Raw genomic sequence first — 24686 nt, 5'->3', positions numbered from 1 at the left:
AAAAAATTTGAATTAGGTGAGCAACTTTGAAGAGGAGAAAAAAAGAGAACTTCCTTAAGTGGTTGACTACTTTCTGTAGACCCTATATGACTCTGACGTTAGCCTGAGTGATGTCGGATAGATTTTTATCAGCAATAACAGTATAAACAAGAGAAACCACATACTGTGCATTTAAGTGTTCCATTCAGTCTGCTATCACAGTGCATAGTGGTGAATATTCAGTTCACACTCAGAGCTGTGAGTGCTTTGTTTCAATTTCTGGCTTGAGTCGAGTCACAAAGTTCAAACCACACTGCTTTTCAGAATGGATTCCACCACGTTTAATGTCGTTTAAATTCCTTGTAGCACAACCACACCTCCGTCCCTGATGTGCGCTTACATAACTGCCTTTATTATTTTGTATGCATTCAACAATGGAGATGGCAATGCCACCAGTGTTAAATATATTGTTTTCACAGTCACAGTTCTCTTCTTCTTCTTTTTCTTTTTTTAACGTTATTCACTGACGGCATTCATGCCTATTTAGTATGCAGCCTAACCGCTTGCCTATTGGGTCGCCCCAACAGGCAAGTTCTCTACTTTAAAGTTTTTCTCATCGTGTTGCAAATGAAAAATAAATCAGTCTCGCTTTTCAGTTGTCCCTCTCATGTGTGTCTGACAGAAGACATAAGCATATTTTTGAACCTGTACAGCCTTCTTTGCAGACCGTGTAACTGCTTGCATTTTATATGTGCATGTAACCGCAACCGGAATCTTTTTGAGTGTGTTTGAAGTCTACTTTGAACGCTGACAGAGAATTTAATCTGCCAGCGCTGTGGTGGAGACATGCTACTTAGTCCTTATTGGTGCTGTTAAAGTCAGTGTAAAAAAAAAAAAAAAAAAGGTAATATTTGTTATTTGAATTTGACCAGAAGGTTTGAATAGTGACTAAGAAAGACAACTGAACCTGAACAGAATGTCACTGGAGTTCTCAAAGCTTTCACTTAAATCCGGCCGACATTTCAATCTCAACCAACACCGTTTTGCCTGTGCCGCATGACAAACCAGGGGATCACAAAACTCATTAGGATTCATCACCTGGGAACAATGAGCGTCTCTGCAAAATTTAATGGCAGTTCATCCAATTAGTTATTAAGATATTTCAGCCTGAACCAAAATGGTGGAGTGTAACAGTACCAGACTGACTCACTTACATTTCTATTCCTTCAGCCCTTCTCCCACACCGCTTTTGGCTTATTTGCACACCACAGCCAGAATGTCCTCTTCGTTATCTTAGGGACACGAAGGAAGGTACACCTCCAACTTTCAGAACTCCCAAACTATCCATTAGTTTTCTGTCCACTCCAATAAGTCTCCCAGAGGAATGGAATCTGAGGTGTCTGCACATCTCTAATAGACTCCGAGATAACAACTACCTTGGTGGCTGATGGTTTTGTTTGGATCCCTGATAAAGACAGGGCAGGGACTGTTGTTTTTGGCTAAGAAGACTGGGTGGGTATGAGTTTACAGCAGCATACATCAGCTTTACAGACTCTATCGACCGACTTTTCAATTTCACATTTGAAAGCATACTGTACTTTCTTATGTTGTACTTTCACTATGAGGTGTGACAGAAAAAAAAACAACTGCTGCTTAACACTGAGTTTTGCTTCAGCAATCAGAAAACCAAAAGTCCCCTATAACACTTGTGTTGTTTTCTATTGTAACATAAAATTAGCAAAGTTTGGACAAGCCGTGATAGAGATGCCTTGGACTGTAATTTTGTCCAGTCATTGTTTATTTGACCTCCCACAGATAGCCATAAAATGAGGGGGCATCTGATTAATAACTAAGGGACAAAGGGAATGCAAATGACAGATGGAGGATGGGTGAAGTGTTTAGCCTCAGCAGGTTACACTCTGCAGGCTATCTGACTAATCACGGCTTCTGTCAGAGGAACTTTTCTGTCTTGGGGTTCTCATAGAATTGGTCGTCAACTCAACTCCAGGATGCTTTAAAAGCTTATAAAAGCAGGTAACAAGAAGTGCATCTGTAACATGAAAATCACGTGGGAAAAGAAAAACTTAACAAAAAAACAGTGAACTCAACACATTTTAGTGACTGTTTTGAAGATGATTGCCATGATAGCACAATCAATACTGAAGTATTATTTCTACTTATATTGATTTCTCCTGTTAACAATGAAAACAATAAAACCCTCAGTTTTTATATATATAAAATATAATGGAGTAAATATAAACAAGTTATCTATCTATCCATCCATCTCATTAGTTTGAATCAATCACAAAATAAAGGACTAAAGAGAAGCTTGAATGTACTTTAGTAGAATTCAACTCTGAGAATTTTTAGAGTAGGAACAAACGGATATAATGGGCATACTTTTCTCTGCAAGGCTACCACCAACTTCAAGCAGAAATCAGGATACAGTCATGTGTAAAACAAATATGTTGCTCAAAAAGTTGTTGACTTTTGAAAGATATTTGGACAAGTAAACACCAGAACCTCTTTGAAACAGTGTCAACAGATGAAAGATGATATACTTTAGCAAGACCAAAAGGAGAATTTGCATTGTCAGTTATTAATTCAATAAAAACATCAATAGATCTTGTATTTTGCGGAAAACATGCTTGACTTCAGAAGCTATAGCATTGCCTTCTTTAGCTGACTTAACTTCTTGTTGCTGTTTTGCATAATTGTCCACCAGTCTCTGCCATTGGCTTGTTGAACTTTTTGACTACTCCTCCATGCAAAATCCCTTCAGTTGCAAGATGTTTCAGCGGTTTCTTGCATGTACTGCCAATTTCAAATCCCCCCCATTGGGATTTGAAATGGGATTCAAATCAGGGCTTTGACTAGGCCATTCTGTAACCCTCCATTTCTTCTTTTGAGCCATTTCTGGGTGGATTTGCTGTGTGCTTAAAATCATTATTCTGTTGAAAGGTTCACTTCCAGTTCAACTCCAACCTTTGGACTGATGACCTTATGTTATCTTAAAGCTCTCTTTGATATGATGCAGTATTTATAGTTGAATCAATGACTGCAGGCTGCCCAGTCCTTGAGGCAGTGAGGCAACCCCAGACTATTACATCTCCACCACCATACCTCACAGTTGGTATGAGGTTGCTCTCCTGAAAACCTGTCTTTACACCAAACATATCTACTGCTAGTCTGAGCAAACAACTCTATCTTTGATTTGTCTGTCCAGAGTGCAGTATTCCAAAAGGGTCTTGTCTTTGCCTATATATCCACTGGCAAACTGTAATTTTATTCTAGTGTTCTTGGTGGACTAAAAAAAGGCAATTTTTTTTGGCATGCCTCCCATGCAGGTCAAATCTGTGCAGCCTCTTTCTGATTGTAGACGCATCACTTTTACACCAAGAGTTACCTGTTGTTGTTTTTCGGAGACAATTTTTGCCTGCATTCTGCTCTTTTGCTAGATTTGCTGGGCCAGTCAGCCCTGGATGAATCTGCAGTACTTTGAATTCGATGCCACTTGTAGATAAATTTTGTTACACTGGAAAGTTTCATTTTGAATACATTTTTAAATACCTTGCCAGACTCGTACACATCTGAAACCTTTTTTCTCTGAAGGCTTTGGAGAGGGCTTTAGAAACCTTGCATGGTTACAGCACACATTTCAACAGCAATTATGTACGTGTCTCCTGATGTCAGAGGTTTTTATGAGGCAAGCTCCACCTGTCACTCCCTAAGGACGTTCTAATTATTGGCACTTGATCTGGAACCCTCCATAGTAATTTTATGGATTTGAAGGTGTGATAAATGTAGCCATAGTCTTATGGGCTAGTTAACTGTTTTCATTGGTTGTATAATTTTTTTTTACATGACTGTGGAGGTCAGGTTACACAGATGGGTGCGTACGTGCATCTTTGACTTTGATAGTGTAGCCTCATATTTGATTCCTGCCTGTCGACATAGTTAATATTGACTGAACAAAATGGCTTGTCATGTGCCCTTGTTATAAATGTACCATCACTAATTGCTAATTCCCTGTCAATTGTACATGTAACTTTGCTATACATCTAGTTTCTTATTGTACTTATCCAGGATAACTCCTAATTATTACGTTCATAATGCTACACTTTATGCCCTGATTTGCATTGTTGGTTTGTTGCCTACTGTAACTGCATTGCATTGTCTTAGTTCTTGTATTTTAGACAATGATAGCTAAAAATTAGTCTAATCTAATCTTGCAACAGCATTCATTTCAATCTTTTAATTTTTGGGTGGAGCTGGGGACTACACCCTGTAAAGCTGTTAGGGTAAATGTATTTGCACCAGCTGTCTATTTGCACATCAAGCAACATGGGGCAATATTAGCATTCATTGCAGTGACTCTGACTATCCATATGGACAAGTTCTCAATTCACTCTTCTCTTATCTAAGGTTTGCTCTCCACCAAATCTTGTAACTTAGTCTGCGGTTTGGTGCGTGGCAGCCGACTGTAGAGTGGGCTTTTCCCAGAAAATGAAGCTGCCTGCTGGAGATGGAAAAGGGTTGAGTTGATAAGATGGGTTGATAAGAGTGGTGAGACCGAATCAAACAACAAAGCCATGGGCCACAAAAAGAAGGCAGTCTGTTAAAAGGGGGTTTAAAAAGTTGTACAGCTAAATAATTTACATTATACTGCATCTAATCATTGGATATGTTGCTAATAATGAATATGGATTAGCGTCTCTTTAATGGGCTAAATTGACTTTTAGTGACCAAGCTAGTTTTGCATGTTTAAAGTGAAACGTGCCTACTATGATTTCAAGTGCTCTCCCTTCGTGTTTGAACAAAGGCAGAGCAGCACTTTAGGAAATGCTGCTCAATCTGAGAGCCACGCAGGGAAAACCCCTAGGGTGCATCAGTAATCAACACTCAAATGAAGTTGCAGCAGATGTTGAACCAAGGCAACCTTGTCAAGGTTCTGCTCAAACACTTACGATAAGTATTTCTTCATAGCCTTAAATCCAGTCAGTTTATTCCCAGTTCTTCCTGCTGGTATTCCCAAACTGTCTAATGGATTTCTTTCAATACACACCAACACTTACTCACCTGCATCTCAGGGTGTACTGGGAAAGAAATGCATGATCATGCATGCAGTCGACTCTGATGCCGACCCTGAAAGACGGGCACAGAGAGAGGGCTTGTAAAGAAATGCACAGGACTGGGGAAAAAAAAATCTTATTTGTGATGTTCCACTGACCCACTGATGCAGCAGCCCAGCAGGATTTGTAGAGATAAACCCAATGGCTAGTACAAGATTGCTATCCTCATCATTCAAGTGCACCCATATGTCATATTGTGCAGTATTGGAAAAGAAAGAAAGAATGAATTAAAATTTTAGTGTTTATTCTTTTGTGTAGTTGATTGAACAAAATATTATGGAAATTCCCTTGGGGGAAAGTATTACAAAAGTTGATATGAACTACTTTTCTCTGGAATTATCAACAGATATATCACAGATACACTCTGCCACATTTCTACAGATACAACTGTCACTTTATCTCTGTCCTGTCATGGCCCCGGTCGCTTGCATTATCAAAACACCAGGGTCTTTCCTCAGGTTGCTGCCTGTAGATATGGCCATTAGTTCTGCTCCTGTGCTTACGGCAGAGAAATCCCAGGTCAGCGGAAGGCAGTGAGACACAGGAGTGAATGACATCCTATCCAATTACATGTCACCTCTGCACAGGCTGGTGCAGGGACTTGAGAAGACCACACGAGACAAGCAATTACACGGAAAAAGATTCTGATCACTGCAGAGCCATAGGACATCTCTGACTGGCCCCCTCTGTAGTTTTCATGTCTTAAAGTGATACCGACTCGAGTGCCGTGGCATTTATAAGTGTAAACACATTGATTGTCTGTGAAGTCCCCAGAGGCTTTTTCCAGCCTAAAATGAATCTATGAGTATAAATGAGATCTTGGAGGAAATACAATATCTGTGTTGCAGATGAACTACCAGGTCTCTCAAGGCCAGTTAATAGAACAGGCAAACATTGATTTTTGAGTAAGAAGTCCTTGGACCATGAGCATATTTTAGCGTGACAGCAGGACATGCCAGCGTTACTATTACAAAGAAAGGAAATGTAACTCGAAGGGGATTTATGAGTATAGAAAAGTCAGTTTCCTGCAATTCTATGCTGACACAATATTACAGCACAGTTACGCCCCCCCCCCCCCCCCGGCAAACTTTTTAAATTTTGGACACAATAGTTTTGATATTTTATGTATTAAAGTGAAAGGTTTACAACAGATTGAACAAAAACAATTAGATATGTTTTAAAGTTAAAGGTAAATGAGTTACTTGAGTAATGAGACTGTGTCTAGCAGTGTCACCATGTCTGCAGATATCATAAATTAAACTTGAATGTAAATTCGTATTCTTATCCACTGAAGCAATGAGTAAATCTGTAGAAATATGACCAGTTTCCCCTCTCTGATGAACAGAGCTCATTCATAAAACACATTCCATAAGCCACCTGTAATGAGTTTGTCCAGGATCTTTATCATGACGACATGGGAACCCAGGAAAATTATGTTCATGTCTTCTGTTTTTTAAATTATTCATCCACCCACCTTTGCTTGTTTGTTTTCTTGACTAAACAGAAAGGAGCCTGTGTTTTCAGCAGCAGCCATTTGAAACGCTGACAGCCCACTGCTGTGGGCAGCTTACATATACGGAGCAAAACTCAAAGACAAATGTGACTTAAGCAGTGACGTGGAAAAATGTCTGGCAGAGGAGGAAATAAGAAATGCAAACTTACTCTTCATCCATGCACATGCAGCCACAGGGAAGAATGAACTTTTCTAAGCTGCTGGAGAGCAAATGTTTCACGTCAGTTAAAGGTGAATGTCTGGGATTGACAAATTCAGCACCATTACAATGTCAAACCTACGGCTAGAGCTCAAACTTATGATCATTTTATGGCTTTGTGTAATTAGTTTAACTTAAAAATCTGAGCAAAGATAAAACACATTTTGATTTGAACAGAAGGTGATTAAATGACATTCTATCACAGCATTTATTTTTCATGTCTTTGACTTATGTGGTAGAAAGTTAGCTTTCCTTAGAACACAAAGTTCTAAGTCACTTGAAATGTTCTTGTACACTCTTTGCCCCGATGCATTCATCATATTGTGTTCTGTGGCAGGTTTTTAGATATACTATATTGAGATGCTGCAACTGGGACACAACTTGGCGCTTGATCGATATCATGATGTTTGAATCACAAGGAGTTTTCTGCTGTAGTTGGAACCATGTCAGCACTTAGCATACAACATCTGCTGAATCGCCAGCTGTCATTACCACGATTCATATTTCATATAAACATCGATTGACATAACTGTTTTTTGTAGAATAATCACGCAGCCTGACACAGCACTCTGTTTGCTTTTGCTCCGGCTCAATACTGAAATCTCCTGGAAACCAGAAAATGAATGTATCTAGAAAGGGCATTGCCTCATTCTGACTCATTATTTCTTTATGTTGTTTGACTGCTGTGCATTTTAGGCACTGTCCCCACCCCACTGTGCGATAATTCTCCAAAGAAGTCATGCTAATACTGATGATTGATCATTCACTTAGAAATCCTCATGCTGGTATTAAAATGATCCTGATGACTTACAGCAATATTGATTTGAGATAAATGAGAGCAGCGGACCTTGAGGGTTCTGCATTATGGTTTAAACAGAATGCGAGACTCATCCGTTTTACAGTCACATCTCGTCTAATCAGTCTGTGCATTTATTTGTCCATTTTCACGCCTAATTCATTCATAGAAAGAAATGTCTCATTGCTAGACATTTTCAGATTATGCTATTAGGCTGAAGAGGGTTTCACATTACAGTGTTTATTTGGTTATTTACTGATTAGCCCAAATGTGGATTACATCACTCAGTGGGCACAACATGCGTTTGTGTTGTCTGGTTTATACTACTGGCCATTCAGTTAGTGATTAGCCATTCAAATAGGTCTGGCACTGATGCTGTGGTGCTGAATGCTAAATTATAACAAAAAGCCTTATGGGGCATAGTGCTGCAGCCCCAAGGTACGTAAATCATTAGTGTGGGATATTGAAGCTACATTTGATGCTTTGCCTGGGGATAAAGAAAGCTGCATTAAATGTCCCATTGTCAATCCAAAACACAAATAGTATAATGCATTCACTTGTTGAGCATTTATGGAAATATGTGATTTATATTCAAAAAGGAAGGTCAAACTTCTCAGTACCTGCTCACTTTTTTCTCATCCTCACACAAAGTTTATTTTTAGCTGTGGCAATGATGACTGGTTTTTGTCACTTAATCTGCCTGGCGATGATTTTGAAGCTCACATTTCATAACCTGCTACGTAAACACTTGGTAAAAATGAGCTGATTCAGGCCTTCTGGAGATGGATTGGCTGCCTGATGATAATCTGATGAATTCCTGCATATATGAATGTTGTAATTGAGGATGCACCTCACTGCTCATAAATTACAGCTGATGGAAGTGTGGCATGGGGGGATGGCTCTGTGCATAATTAGACGCACTGGCATAGGTATCATTTAATTAAAAAGTGTTTTGACAAAGGACGCATGTAGCCAGACAGCCAAGTTTAACACAGGGAGAGAAGTTGGAGACGGATGGCGAGTAAACTCAGCAGATGGTTTTTGAGGAAAAGTATAAAAGAAAAAGCTGCAGTCGGAAACCATTATGTGTGTACTTGTGTGTACTGTAGTCAATTACTAGCTACATCTCATATTGACAAAAAATAATGAAGTTAGCAAAAAAAAAGAAAAAATAATGAATAATAAATACATTGTAATTAAAAGTCTGGCATTGTTGGTCTTTTAAAATGACAGTGCTGAATGATGTTAACAGAAGTTGGTTTTAAGCTGCCATAACTGATGAGTTTCTTATACTTTTTATTAAATAAGATACGTGGAACAGCGCAAAGGAAAGAAAGTCAGATCAGGATGATGCGCTAAAGATGCTGAAGCAGTATGGGAGGCTAAAAAATGGCGTCCTGCCTTTACAGATGACTATTTTGGTGTCTAAAAAAGAACTGAATTTAATAATTTATGCATTAAATTTTCAGTTTTAACACAGTTGCAATAGTATTTCATTAAACAAGCAGCACAATGTGTGGGTGTAAAACTGTGCACTGGTAACTGCTGCACATTACACAGCCCCAAAATGACATCATGAAGCTAGAAAGTACAACATCCAGAAGTTTTTCACCGACCTGACTCAGGGATGTTTTTACCAAATGTAATTAAAGGGATCAGAGAGCCAAAAGATTTAAGAGTGGTGAGCTCAGTGATGGATCACTTGCTCGCTGCTGTTTAGGAGACAGTTTGCTGCTCTTTTGTTTGCCCCTTCTTTGCCTCCGTCTCCCTGGTTTCTTCAGGGCACAGCGGAGATTGCTTTTGTTGTGTTGCTCGCTATTATCGTACAGCTTTACTATCATTTGTCCAAAATGTTCAACTGCTGAAAAAGAATATGTGTTCAGTCACGCTACGCTGGCCAAGTTTAATTTCTGTCTTTCCCCGTATTGTGTTATAGTTTGTTCAGCCTCTTGCCCTTTATTCAAATTCAGTTTTCAAGATGTAAATTGAAAGGTAAATATAGCAAGATCACTGTGGGTACCAGAGCCCCCGGAGGTGTAAGCAAGGCGACTAAGTGCGACAGGAATGAAGGAGCTGCGGGCGACTGGTTCCTCCTGAGGGGCTGACAGATGCTGATGCTGACAGATCGAGAGAGTGATTATTCAGAGCTTAGGAGATGTACTAATGCTTGTGTTAGCTGGCTCCCCTGGCAGCAGAATCGCTCCCAATCGCACCTCCATAAATCACACACTCATATCCTGGCACAGTTTGAAAACAGCATTATTGAGCAAAGGTGGTCATGCTGATGAAAGGGTCTTTATCGTGAAAAAGTGCCTGAAGTGACCACAAGGACTGTGCACTTAGCTGAGGGAACGGTGAGGACATGTGCTGTGTTGACACTGAAGGTCTTCAAGCTCCACTGTGAAATACGACTCATATCTTAGTTTCGTGCAGGGATTTTCATGTCTCTTTTTAGGGTGTAGCCCATTTATAATTCTCAGCATTGAATGAATCGAAAAGGTCTCTGTTAACACTTTGTCAGGCAGTAATGTTGGATGTGCATGCGGTGTGAGTGCACTTTTTGAAAATTAAATTTTGACTGATATCCACAGAGTGAATTGTTTCATATTTGCAGGTGTTTTCATAGCTTTGTGATGTGAGCGATCTGTTATAGACTCTCCTGTCCCCTGACAGGAACAATGTGTCTCTCCTGTTCATAGTGCTTCAAGTATCTTTGCTGATGTAAACACATGCCAGCAGTTCACATTGTTTGGAACAGGACTCAAACCGTAAATTAAAACTGAAGCCAAATCATATCAGTGAAAGTCAATTCAATTCAGCGGAGAAGGCTAGCACATGGAGAACAGACAAACAATAAAGAAAAGACAACACTTTGGAGATCAGTGAAGCTAGTGGGTGCAGATCAGAGATGTTTAGCTGCAGATCCAGACATACCTGCAAAGAGGACAAAACACAAACTGCAGGAGAGAGAAGACACAATGCTCCCCAAAGTACCCCAGCATTCCGGACCTATAACAGCATGACTAAGGGATAGGTGACCCTGAGTCACCCCTAACTGTAAGCTTTATCATGAAAGAAAGTTTTCAACCTTATCTTAAAGACAGAGAGGTTGTCTGGCTCTGAACCCAAACTGAAAGCTGCTTCTACAGGAGAATATAGCTGAAGCCTCTGCCTTCACTTTACTTTGAAAAACTCTAGGAACCACAAAGTTTAAGTTGATTAAGCCCCTGACATCTCATCTGTCTGTATTAAAATTAAATACATAGAATCATTCATCCATACATGTGGCCGTAACAGAACCAGAAAAACACTGTTCTGAAGGGGAATAGTGATACAGAAAGTCCCACCTTGCAAGTTGACAGGATTGGTTCCTGAAGTTTGTAACGTATGAAGTCGGAATCTATGTTTTTGGAAAAGTCATTGGTACATGATGGCTTCAAAGTGGACATGCTCAGCCATGGCTCAGTCTGTTTACCTTCCAGGGCAAAGGACCTGACCTCTAAATAAATGTGTATCCTACAAAAAAATTAAAAAAGGATCAAAAATACAATTTAAACCTGCTTGTTCGTTGTTAACTTAGTGCGGTCAGCATTGTCATAGACAGTGCTGTCCACAGCAGGACCTCCATTACAAGAACTAAGTGTTAGACCCAACTGTGACCCCTCACCAAGGAAGCCCCTCTACACCCCAGATCATTCTGGTTTGTCTCCAATTTATCCAATCTGCATTATCGTGTGCTGTCATCTTTCATCGTAATAGAGGCAAAACCGTGTACAATAAAAAGACAAATGATATAATTGCAGAGCAACAGTGACAAATTCCAATTTAAATAGTCAATGCACATCATATGCAGATTATAATCTGTATCGTACATCCATGTTATTTGGACTGGGACTACCAAATAAAGCCTTGTTGCCACTTCTGTCAAACATGTAAGTCGTGTAAGAACAAAAGTCTGACCTTGGACAGCTCCAGCTCAAGCTGTGAACAAGGAGAACTGAACATAATGCACATTGTACCATGATTTATTTGCATTTTCAATTTGTATTGTATACAACATCTATTTACTAGAATAACCTCAATGTGTTTCACGGTGAACCAGAGAAGGACAGTCATGCTCTTGATTTTGCAACTCCACATGCAAATTACCATGCAATTCTATATGATTATTTTTGAGAGTTGCAATTTGCATGTGCTGTTGAGTTCCAACCCACAGGACAAATCATGTAATCTTCTTTGCAGTGAAAAAAATTTAGCTATAAATTAAAGCAATGAAATATGGTGATTGTAAATTCCTGCAGTCTGATCTCTGTCATCAGTGTGACATTTTCAGTTTGATTCTTTGTACCTACAATGTGAGTGCACAAGACAAAAACGATCCTAATAGCATTATATTAGTTACACTATAAGTCTCATTAACATGGCAAAGCTCAGGATGAGAAACTCAATGATGTGCTTCGATGAACGATGAAAAAATCTGCAGTTTAAAATCCCCCTGAAGCAAAAATGAGGAAGGAATAGCTTCGAAGCAGCTTTGTCATGTTAATTACTGGCCAGGAAACAAAGTGTTAACAACAGATTTCTCTGGCACGAAAAGGTATAAAACACTTTGAGCGAGTTGTAATTCAAAAGCAATTTAGGAAGCAGTGGGATCTCATTATTACATCAATTTAATTCCAATTAGAAGAAATGAATCAAATTATCTTTTTCATAGCATGTGGCAAAATAACTGGATGAGAAGTGAACGTGACTGATGGAGATAATATCATATCAGCAAATTGATCTCTTCTTTTTTTCATTTGGATTCATGTCTGCTTCTTTTGAAGATGAGGACAAAAGGTTAAAAAAAACACTAAATTAAGGAGATTTTGGCCTGCGATTTCACACATAAATTTCTAAAACTGAAATTGAATTCCTCTTTTTAATGCCATGAATGTACGCTTTCTGAGCATGTTTCTGAAATGTCTGTTCTTTTGAGTGCATATTGAAATTAAGAAAGTGGACTTGGTCTGACGCAACTCTTCAGCAAAATGAACATTAATATTCAACAGGTGCTTCATGCATTTTCAATGAGGAAAGCCACTTAATAACAATAATGATAGCAATAAAAGATGTGCCGCAGTAGGTGGTTGCATATAGATGACAGTCAACTTATATTTGCAGGTTTACTATCATGTAACAGACTCAATACCTTTTGTTAAAGAAAACGATGTCAGGTTGTATACTAAAGTTAAAAAGTTTGGGGTCACTTTGAAATATCCTTCTTTTTGAAAGAATTTTTTTTTTAAGTGAACATTATATTAATCAGAATTACAGTCCAGACTAGGCATGGGCCGGTATGAGATTCTGACGGTATGATAACCTTAGGCAAAAATATCACGGTTTCACGGTATTATGATTGCAGCTCTAAAATGTTAGAGTAAACTAGCTGTTGTTATCCATCTTAGCAATAAAGATTGATGAAAGAAAAAAGTTGTGGATAACTTTTTTTTTTTTTTTTTTTTTACTAAGGCAGATATGGTAACTAGCATGCTAAGATAAATCCTTAGCAAGCTAGTTACCGTATCTGCCTCAGTTAAAATATAAAAAAGTTACTAAAAGATAGAGATGAAGAAAAGATAAGATATGGTAGTCACCATATCTGCCTCGGTAACAAGCTCATTTCACTAATGTCAGACGCTAATACGCTCGTTCATTTCAAGACAGCACCTTTAATTTAGCATACAGCGATGGGTGGTGCTCCTGTAGATGCGCTATCATATTCGATGTATTGCCTCCTCGGGCTGCCACTGTCCTCAAGCACGTTTTGCACGTCGGGCGACCTTCTTCCTCCAAGCCGTGGCCGTCTGGCTTTTTACAGTAGCCGAAGTATTCCCAAACAGCCGACTTAGTCCGCTTGGACGGCGGAAAAAGTTCCGGGGGCTCGCCTCCTTCAGCCATCACACAGCCTGCAGAGCTGCCTGCTTGTCACTCACAACAAACGCAGGTGAGCGGGGGGAGGGGCGCTTTAGGCTGCAGCTTCACACAGCGTGAGGGACCTCTACTTTCTCCCTGATGAGACGTCACATTAAAAAAACGCTCATACCGCAGAAACGGTATGACGGAAAATTTTAGTGGTTTTGAAACCTTGACTTTTTCATACCGTGGTATACCTTAAAACCGGTAACCGGCCCATGTCTAGTCCAGACATTGTTAATTTGGTAAATGACTATTCTAGCTGGAAACGACTGATTTGTAATGGAATATCTACATAGTGGTACAGAGGCTCATTTCCAGCAACCATCACTCCTGTTTTCTAATGCTACATTGTGTTAGCTAATAGTCTTGATATTTTTGACGCTTAGAAAACCCTTGAGCAACTATGTTTGCACGTGGAAAAAAAGCCTGAGTTTTCATTGAAAACATGAAATTGTCTGAGTGACCCCAAACTTTTGAACGGTAGTGTATATTCACTGACGTCACTGTTACAGCTGACATCTGTCTTTGCAAATTGTATTTTTAAATTGCTCTTTTTTAGCCTCAGCTGGGCTGCAAAAAGTTTGTACTTCCCAGCTCCAAAGAAATAGAGGCTGCGGTCAGCTTGAATCCATGTAACTAGCAACAATTTGAAGCTGATGGAAGTTCGCACAGCAGCAAAAAAAGATATCAGCAATTTTGTTCTCTCTCTAACCACAAACTACTTTCCTCGATGTGCTCGAAGTGGAAAATTACTTACAGTGACTGGGCTTTTGTCACAAAAACTTTGAAGTTGCCAAGTAGGGACTGCCAAGTGCGGTTCTGTTTCGAGCCACAGAAATCAAAAACATTATCAGTCAGATACGATGGTTTATAGCTATAAATAAAATTTCTACTCTCTTCTAGAACTTATCTATGTGAGAGATTTACTGGACTAAGCAATATCATGAGGAATTTCGACTTTTGAGATCATTGCTAACTTCACTCCTTAGTTGGCTTTTGCTTTAACAATACAACAACACTTAATGTTTGCACGTTTTGTGCTCACAATATGTGCTTCAGAGTTTGCAATATAAAATGTAAGTACAACAAACATTACAGTTATATTTTGGAATACTGAATAATTTAGTAATGAAGCTGTGACAACAGGATTAGCCTGTCAACCCAGCTCACCATTTTCCTGTTTGTGGTTTCCTATGAGACTAAATCAACTGTCAGAACTTGTGAGATATGGAATTTAATTAAGCACATGTTTGTCAGTTGACCTTTTTGAACTGTGACATTGATGACGGTTTGTAAAGTTATCAACACTCAAAAAATATTTCTGCTCTTTACACAGAGTATTACTTGATTCAGCATCACATTGTGATAAATATCTTTACTTTTGTAGATGAAAATGTCTTAAATGCTCTTTTATGAGATAGATTATGGTTGTATTGTTAAAATTCATTGATGCCTTTGATTGATATTGGCCTGTTTGGGTTATTTTGTATGAAAATCAATAGTCTATAAACGATAGCCTTTGTGTTAAAAAAAACAAACTTTAAAAACCTTCAGTGCCTCTTCTGTGCAGACAATATGCTTCAACTGTTCAACTGACTTCATTGTGATAAATGTTATCATACATTTTGAAATTAATGACATATTGAAAGAGTTCACAAAGTTTTGCCATTCAGGAAATCATTAGCATATCTAAAAATAATACTTGAGTGAACTGCTGACCATATCTTGCCTAAAATATTGATCACTTTGAGATCAAAAACCTAAATGAATCTCCTTTGTGGCCAAGAAAGTGACCTTGTATTTTCCTATATTGATGTCTGCCAGTGGTTTGATTACTTTGTGTTCCTTTGTTCCTTTCTTCCTCAGTTCATGAATAAAGCAATCATGGAGGTTAAGTGAATGGCCTTGAATTGTGCTTGATTGCAAGCTGCCAGATAGCTGCAATTTAAATCATCTTTTTTTTTTTTTTGAAAGCTCCAGTTTTTAATGAAAATGCCCTGTCCATGTGTCTTTCCTTTGTTGCAGGCCAGTGGGGTCAGTGTATTGGGGAGGAGTGTGGTTCTGGTGGGGTTCAAACAAGGACAATATGGTGCATCCACATGGAAGGCTGGACTACCCACCACTCTCATTGCCAGCACATGGACAAGCCAGAAAGCCAGAGGCAGTGCTTTAAGGTCTGCGACTGGCATCAGAATCTCTTTGAGTGGGAGGTGTCTGACTGGGGAAGCTGTGTTTTTGTCCCTTTCTTTTCCAATGAGCTCAAGCTGAGGACAGCTGAGTGCATTACAGCACAGCACGGCATCCAGAGGCGCAAAGTCCACTGTGTACGCACTTCAAATCGAACCACAGTCACCTCGAGGATATGTGAGTTCTTTTCCCAGAAACCCCCAGTGGAGCAGGCTTGCCTCATCCCCTGCCCCCAGGACTGTGTGGTTTCAGACTTCACGTCTTGGTCAGGCTGCAGCAAAACCTGTGGTGCTGGCTTGCAGCACCGGACTCGACATGTCCTGGCCACGCCAATGTATGGAGGGGCAAACTGTCCCAACCTTACTGAGACCAGGACTTGTTCTCACCCTGTCGACTGCCCTGCTGGGGAGGGTGAGTACCAGTACAGCCTTAAAGTAGGAGCCTGGAGTGAGTGCCGGCTACCCCATCACAAGGACGCCCTGTTGAGTGGAAGGACCACAGTGGACTTCAGCACCAGCTCTAACGAGAACAACACGGTCACATTGCACACACTGGCTGTGAACCAGCACTCCCATCACAACCACCACCAACACCACCACCACGCTCATGTACACAAGTACCCTATGTCATGGGAACTGGAGGTTGGGTACCAGACACGACATGTCCGCTGCACACGCAGTGACGGCAAGAATGCTATGCTGAGGTAAGAAATTGACAACATGCTGCACCTTCAATACAGTGGGAATTTAACAAAACCAGCATATGATGAATGCAGCCGTGAAAAAAAAGAGGATTTTATTGACTTTTCTGACATGTTTGGGCAAGCAAGCGAGTGATCCTCTTTGAAACGCCACCTATAGATAAAGGTGGCAAAGTTCAACAAATCAGAGGGTAAACTAGATTTTATTGCACAAAAATGTCACTATCAGTGTCAATAATAATGTTCCCTTGCAAATAATTGGCCTCAGAAGCTTGTATTGCTCACTTTCGTCCCCACGTCTCTGACACTGGCTTCAATTACAAGATGTTTGAGGGTTTCTTATATGCACTGTCTGTTCCAGTACTCTCCACAATGTACCAATTGGATCAAAAGCTGGGTTTTGAGCTGACCATTTAATTTCTTTCCTTTTTTTTTTGAGCCATTGCTTGGTGGCTCAGAAAAATCCTGCGGAAAGGTGCACTTCCAATTCATCTTTAACTCCTGAAGTTTTTTTTTAAACTATATCTTTAGCAAATGTTTGAGATGATGCAAAAATTATAGTTGAATCAACAAGTGCGAGCTGTTCAAGCAGCAAAGCAGCTCCAAGAAAGTAACATTTCCACTACTATGCTCTTTGGTCTGCGTCAAACATATCTAGTGGTACTGTGGCCAAACAGCTCCACCACTGATTCATCTATCCAGAGTGCATTATTCCAGAAGGTTTGGTCTCTGCATATGTGTGCAAATGGTAGTTTCTTGCTTATGTTCTTTGTAAGAACCCGCATGTTTTTCCCAGCATACCTTCCATGCACGTTAAATCTGTGCAACCTCTTTCTGATTGTACACACATGCACTTTAACAGTTGCAAGAGTTACATGCAAATCCGGAGGTGAAATTTTGGGGTTCTGGATCAAACAGTTTGCTCCTGGGCTGACTTTTCTTTGCTCGACAGTCCTGGACAAATTTGCAATGGTTTGAAATTTACCCTAGATGATTTGCCTCACGGTGAAATGTTTTACTGAATGCCAAACAATCTGGAGATCTTTTCAAATCTCTTGTCAGACTCACAGGCATCCACAACCTTTATTTTTTTGTTTTTTTTCAGAAGACAAAACATCACACATTTCAAGAGCAAATATAACACTAGATGCCAAAAGTTTAAATAAGACTGCTTCTACCTGTCACCTTCTAAGGAGGTTCTCATCATTGGCACCTACCTGGAACCCCTGACTTAGGCTGTGTCCAAAAATCGCATACTAGCGTACTACATACTACATTCTCAATGAGTATATACTGTATACTACGTACTATAAGTATGATTAGAATGACAACCATTCACACTGTAGTATACTACGTTTCCCATAATGCATTTCAAACCGACAAAAACCGGAAGTATGGCTATCAAATATCTCTGCTGAATGCCGGCTTCAGGTCGATTTTACGCTAACAAACAGTCGCATAATTAATGTGGCAATTTCAAGCCGGCACTCCTCATGCAGTTATTAGCCAGAATATGTGAATCGTTTCAATTGTAGCTGCAGGCTACTGGAGGTAGCTGCTACTTGTTCTGTATGCTAAGCGAGCTGCTGCAACTAGCTGCTAGCATTCAGTAGCACGTTGTGAGGCGTCTGACAAATTTAAAACGTTGGTCAGAAAACGCCTATTTCTCAAATCTGTGGGGTGATTAGGATGACTACTTAACCACATAAAATAAAATAAAAATCGCCCTGGTCCGGCCACATATCCCGCGGAGGCTTGCATTTCGGTGGATAGCTCGCAAAGCATTGTGGGGCGGTTGAGTATGACTAGTGTGGTCACCGCGCATACTTAAAAATTTTCCGGAAATAGTATACATCCGGGTATTTCTCGCGTACTCAGTCTTTTCATACTATCTAATGTGAACGCACTACATACTTATTTTGACGTCACACTTAGTATGAGTAGTACGTTAGTATGCGATTTCGGACACAGCCTTAGATTTCATATGATTTTTCAGTTTAAATTTCTTTATTTAAAACCAACTTCAAAATGTCAGTTTTATACATCATCGTTACACATATGTATCAGCATATGTGTAAGTACTGTTCCAAAGAGGAAGTCAACAGTTTTGATAGGATGCATTTATTTTTTTCACTTGGCTGTGTATGGGAAATAAACACAGAGAAAACAGAGCATTTCTTAAAGTCCATGATTAGAATAAAAGCAGGGCAGCTTTGTGAGGAGAGCCGGCTAAGTCAGGTCCGTTGTAATAACTGTATTTGTCTGACATTAATCTATTGTTTCACCGATGTAATGAATTGAGGGCTGTGAAAACAGTGGAGGCTGAACCTGGGAGTGCGTCCGGTTAAATAGTCCTGTTGAAGTTGATTGTTTTTTGCCTTTTGTGCTCATATTTATTCGTAATACAAGACGGACATGATCAATGGTCATCCCGCCTCATGATCCTAGTGGGAGATTTGTTTCACGTGAAGGCATATGCAGTGACACAAAATGCTTTTTATTGATGCTGTTTATTTATTCAATTATGAGTAGATTATGTGAGAGTTGGTGTTTTCCCAGTAAATTGGCAAAGTGGTGAACCATTATTGTGTTAAATGTCAAGTGTGGCTCTCTTCCAGTTCCTGCTGTTGGAATGAACCCTGGTATTTGGATTTGACAAGAATGAATTTTTCTAAACATGCTCACACACAAAGCAAGCACACACATGTGTGTCATACACATCATCCCACCATATGCTTTGTCTTCAAGAAGGGAGGAAATCATTGCATGTAAATTATACTGGCTAATTTCCCTTTTGCCATCCTCTTAATGTAAAGCGACACAATAGCTGGCTGATATTCATGTGTCAGAAACCAATGTCATCAATCAATTACAATTCATTGTTTCATATTTCTTTACATATACGTATCGTCTTTTTAAGTTGTTTTTTTTAGCCTTTATTATAGAGGACAGTGGACAGAGAGACAGGAAATGTGGGGAGAAGAGTGACGGAAAGGCATGCAGCTAATAGCCGTCGGCCGGGTTTGAACCCACGGCCCATCATCACTACCTGAAGCTGTTGAGCTACTCGGCCACCCCTATATACATCCATCCATCCATCCTCTATACACCGCTTTATCCTCACTGGGGTCGCGGGGGGTGCTGGAGCCTATCCCAGCTGACTCGGGCAAAAGCAGGGGACACCCTGGACAGGTCGCCAGTCTGTCCCCCTATATACATGTAGTCTTATATATAGTCTTACAGATATATACATCTAGTCTCTGTAATTGTTACAGTGCTGAATTAAGTATCATACCAGTTTGGATGTGATGACACTTGTTTGCACTTTTCAACAAAGGGGCTTAAAACAGTATGTCCTGTTATGCATTCAATTTTCACACATTATCTTCCTCGACGGTTCACTGGTTTTATGGCTTCAGTGTGAAGGGACCATTTGCTGTACGATACCTGATTAGTATATTTTTTTTTAGTAAGAAATAGAATTGAAGCTTTGAACATGGATTTCCCACATGAATTCTTCCTCATTCTGCTTTTCTTACAGCCTAATTACGAAGTAAGATTTGAAAATGAGCATTATACTCACATCTTAATAACCTAACTAATTGCATTGCTCAAATTAAACAATAGAAGCTGTAATTACACGACTAATGCTCTTGTTTCATATTTTTAAGTGAGCATATCAGCTCCTTGTAGCACTTGAGTAAAAGGTTGACTTTATGTCCCGAGACCTGAGTCATTAGGACTTACAAGGGCTCTGAATGTTGTCATGCAGGAGTGGAAGCAGCAAAGGCCAGTTATTCATCAGGAAATTAACATCGCCACTACCTAACAGGTTCTGCACCAAGCAGATGGTTTTTTATACATGAGATTTAACTTATACTCCATAAAATCTGTTCACTAATCTATTTAAATCCCAATAATATCTGATATCTGTCTCAATTCTGCTTTGTTGGGAGCCATATTCTACAATTCTGAAGAAGTTACAAAGTTATCAAATTATGATATAAAGTTTTTTTCCCGTGTCAGTAATCTAGTCTTCTTAATCTGCAGTCTCTGTACCAAGGACAACTCACCCCTGACCTTCCAGGCATGTGCGATGCCCAAAGACTGTCAGACATCTGATTGGTCGCTGTGGAGTCCCTGCTCCAAGACCTGCCGGTCCACCGACCTGTCTCCTGGTTACCGTCTCCGGTCACGGATCATGACACAGATCCCAGTTAGTGGGGGGAAGCGATGCCCTGCCCTTGAGGAAAAAGAAGCATGCAACATCATAGGAGATTTACTTCCAAACTGCCCTAGGTAATTTTGGTAATGCTGACAGTCGTGATCATCATCACTTTTTGAGCTCATAATCGTCAGAAGCAAAAGTTTTGTTCATGTGCAATCTCCTGATGCAGATGTTTATGTATAAAATGTCAAGCTCGAAAACCAAATAATGATTTTTAATTCTGCTTCTGTGAGCCTTTTCACCTGAATAATTATGAGCAAAAGCCCAGAGGCTGCAAATATTTGTGATTCCACTATTGAATTACTTTGTGCATATTTTTGGCATCGCTTCAATTATCCTGTGACAGCCGCAGTAACCTCCTGTACCGTTGGGAGTTTCTGGCCAAACAGACATGACGTGGATAAGAAACAGAACTTCATTGTTTTGGGAGCATTCGAGTTAAGAGAGGCTTTAGCTAATATAACATGCATGAGACAAAGTAGTCAATAGAGAATTACTTTCCCTGCTGGTAGATTTTGTTTTATTTGCTAAATCTACAAGGAGTGCCTGAGAGCAGAGGATTTACATGATTAGGGAAAACTCATTACAGAAATTAAGCATTTGATAGATTACTACAGGCTGTTGTTCCGGTAAACTCCTCAAATATTATTGCTTTCTGCATCACTGCATTTTTCATAGTTGAAACCAAACATTTGTTTAGAAGTTTTGAAATCAAAATATTCAGGCCCCCCTCCTCCTGACATACTGTGAAAGAGGCTCTTGCCAGAGATTGCTCTCACTAATTTGCCTTTGCTTTGTATGACTTTATGAAAACAACTGCCACTGCTGTCTGTATTCTGTTCTGATACGCTCTCCTTTTTAAGTACACTCATTTATCAATTTGTTTCTGAATGGATTACAGATTTTTGCACACAACACACAAACATGAATCTCATGTAGACTTTGTCAGACATATCAAACAGTAATTCCATTTAAGGGCTTTTTGCTTGCTTTCCTTCCTCTCACATTTGCATGTCTGTGTTCTCTATCAGATACGTGTGGAGGACCACTGACTGGGGTGAATGCCGCATCCTCCCCTTACTCAACCAGCAGGACCGAAGGCTGGCCAACATCAGTGTTCTGTGTGGCGGGGGGATCCAGACCAGGAAAACCTACTGTGTTCAAGTCCCTGATGACTCAGCACCGCATCACAGGAAGGAGGGTAAGAAAATTTAGCCGCCTTCATCACTGCTAACTTCGGGCTAGCCAGAAGCACATGGTAATTCAAGAGATGCACCTTAAATTCCAAGTAAACTCACTGATGTGGTTTAAATAATTGAGGTGAATGTCAGCATCAGAACATAATGCTGGTTGTGCGGATATAAAAATCATAGGCATGCTGCGTTGATGTAGCTAAAACATATTCAAAGTGCAAGAAGACAGCATCATCTTAATCAAAGTGTTTCATTGAGGTGTAATAAACAGCAGCTCAAGCGTTGAACAACAGGGGGCCACTGCACTGCATGTGAAATAGCTCATTTTTCCTCTAAAGGTGTAATGTTTTTCATTTCGAGACCTGCAAGGAGTTGTGTTTAATACTTCAGTTTCATATTAAATGATTACTCATATTCCAGGTAAGAGCTCGCAAACAATAGAGGGGCATTAAAGTACATACAGAGCAGTTTTAATGAAGATATCCTCACCTACACCAGCCAGTAAAGATGTGATAAGTTAAAAATTGTGAAATAGGGTCATCTCTCTTAAGTGCAAAGAAAAAAAACCCAGCATTTTGTTTGTTGTTGTTTATGTTGGGGATGAAAAGTAGTTGTCCAAGAAAAATAAAAAAGAAGGAAAAATCTGCTGCCACCATGCCAAACTGTTTCCACTGGTCAGACGAGCATCTTTCGTTCTTGTCATTGGTGTGCATGTCGCTCTCAGTCACCAGGACAATGCTTGAGACATGGGGTGGTAACATATTTCCTGTAGGTGCTTCACAATTGTGGAATAACCTTCAGAATCAGACAAGCCACCTTTGAAAACACGACAAATCAGTTATTATAAAATTGCATTTTAATTAGTTTGTCTCTTGATATTCTTCTTTTATTCATTTGTTTATTCTTCAGATTTCTTTTTTTATTTGTGTTTAGTCTGTTTCTAATTCTTGATTGTAGCGTGTACTTTGTGGGTTTTTTAATGTCTGTGAAGCACTTTGTGAAGCTGTTTTTGAAAGTGCTAATGAAATAAAGTTTATTATTTATTATTTGTAGTGAAACTGTGCAGTTTTACATGTGGGAGCCGATGAACGATACATAGCTAAATGTAACCGCACCACACTACACTTTATGATTAAAATTGTACTCGCTTATCAGAGACACCACTCAGATATTTTAAATTAGACCATCCGAGAGAGGATGTGGAGCTGTGAGGATCTGCTGGATGTGCTAGTTCAGGAACTCAAAAACAGGACGGCAACGCTCCATAGTTGCATTAAAAAAGCGTGCCGAAGTAAAACTATTATGTAACAGTGAAAACTCATAGTTACAAAGAATTTTTTGTGTTTTAGCATTATCATAGTCAACTTACAATGCCCAACTTTAAGTAAAACATAGGAATACAAAGCCCAACTTCACCTGTAGAAAAGACTTCTTAACAAGCCTAAAATAAGTCATCAGAACGTGCATTAAAATAATGGCTGCATAAAAATATTCAGTCTTAAGACATCACGAAAGAACAATTGAAACATTTTTAAGTTGAAGTTAAAAAATCCTACTTCCATTCCAGAATTTTCCTTTTTTACACAGAAAATTTTGGTGCCAAATTCAAATCAGCATCTAACCAATCATGGATGTGTTCCTTCCAATGGGTGATGCTGAACTTCACTGTCCAGGAGAGATGTAGAGGTCAAATATCTTTAGAACTTACTTTAAGATTATTTCTCAAACATACAAATCCAAATGGCAAATATCTATGACAATCAAATATCTAAAATCTCACTAAACATGTTATTAGAATGACATCAAACATAATTTTTTTCTCATATGGTGCCTGAGATGATAAGAAATTTAAACATGCATACAAATCTGGAATTTCCCAATATGTGAAAGTAAATTTCTGTTAGAATTCAGAAAAACAGGCATATACATTTGCTGACGCTGAGTTTCCTTAATTTTCAAATTTAAATTGTGCAGTTAATTGTGGTACAGAAAGTGTTAGGGAGAGATAAAGGTCAGGAAGTCACTGTGACGAGTGCAATCGCCTCTTCTCCTGAACTGAGGTAATTCTCACAATTGACACTTTATGACTCTTATTGGATTTGTGAGGTGGTAGGAGACATCCTGTTGTCTCCAAGAGGACTGTGGGATGTAATTCATATGTAAACATCCAATACGCAGATGTGTAATTTGAGTAAAGGTTTTGGGTTAAAATGGTTTCTTACCGAATTCACAGCTGTGTCATAGGGTCTTTGGTTTATTTGTGTGTTGCTTTGGAATGTTACGCTTCCTCAGTCCACTACATGTTGCTGTGGATAGATGAATCAGAGGCAAATTGTTACTAGTTTTGTTAAAAAAAAAAAAATCAAAAAGCATGAAAAAATGGTATTCATTCTAAGAAAACAAGGACATCTCCAGATATTATTGTAAAAGACAACTATAACAACATCAACAACAACAATTTTTAGCATGTTGAAAACATTGGTTATGGCTACATTTGACATTTGGTCATTCACAAATGGTTGTTGCAAGAGGTACGGACCCGTACCCGTAGCCTGTGGACTACGGATACGGCACTTGCCATTTGCCAATCAGATACGCGAGATCTGGTCACGTAACTCCCGGTAGACGCTAGCTGTACGGACCCGTAGCATCGGTACGACAGGTACGGACCCTAAACCTGACCCTAACACTAACCCTAACCTTAACCTTTGCTTACCTTTCAACAGTTTGCAGTGGTTAGCAGCTTCTTGACTCGCGAGACTCGCGTACGGGTCTGTATCTGTCTGGCAAATGGAAAGTGC

At 39.5% G+C, this 24686-nt stretch overlaps 1 protein-coding gene across 2 annotated transcripts in view; it reads left to right on the top strand.

The window, feature by feature from the left end:
- thsd7ba (thrombospondin, type I, domain containing 7Ba) overlaps window positions 1–24686 on the top strand; it is a 213113-nt gene that overhangs the window by 81107 nt on the left and 107320 nt on the right. For both annotated transcript variants that reach the window (XM_051959018.1, XM_022193664.2), the window contains exons 4-6: window positions 15603–16467; window positions 20515–20763; window positions 21724–21893. In XM_051959018.1, the coding sequence (XP_051814978.1) occupies window positions 15603–16467; window positions 20515–20763; window positions 21724–21893 (1284 nt within the window). The remainder of the gene's footprint in view (window positions 1–15602; window positions 16468–20514; window positions 20764–21723; window positions 21894–24686) is intronic.

Source organism: Acanthochromis polyacanthus, chromosome 14, assembly GCF_021347895.1.
Source record: "Acanthochromis polyacanthus isolate Apoly-LR-REF ecotype Palm Island chromosome 14, KAUST_Apoly_ChrSc, whole genome shotgun sequence".
Taxonomy (NCBI): domain Eukaryota; kingdom Metazoa; phylum Chordata; class Actinopteri; family Pomacentridae; genus Acanthochromis; species Acanthochromis polyacanthus.
This window is presented reverse-complemented; position numbering and strand designations above follow the sequence as displayed.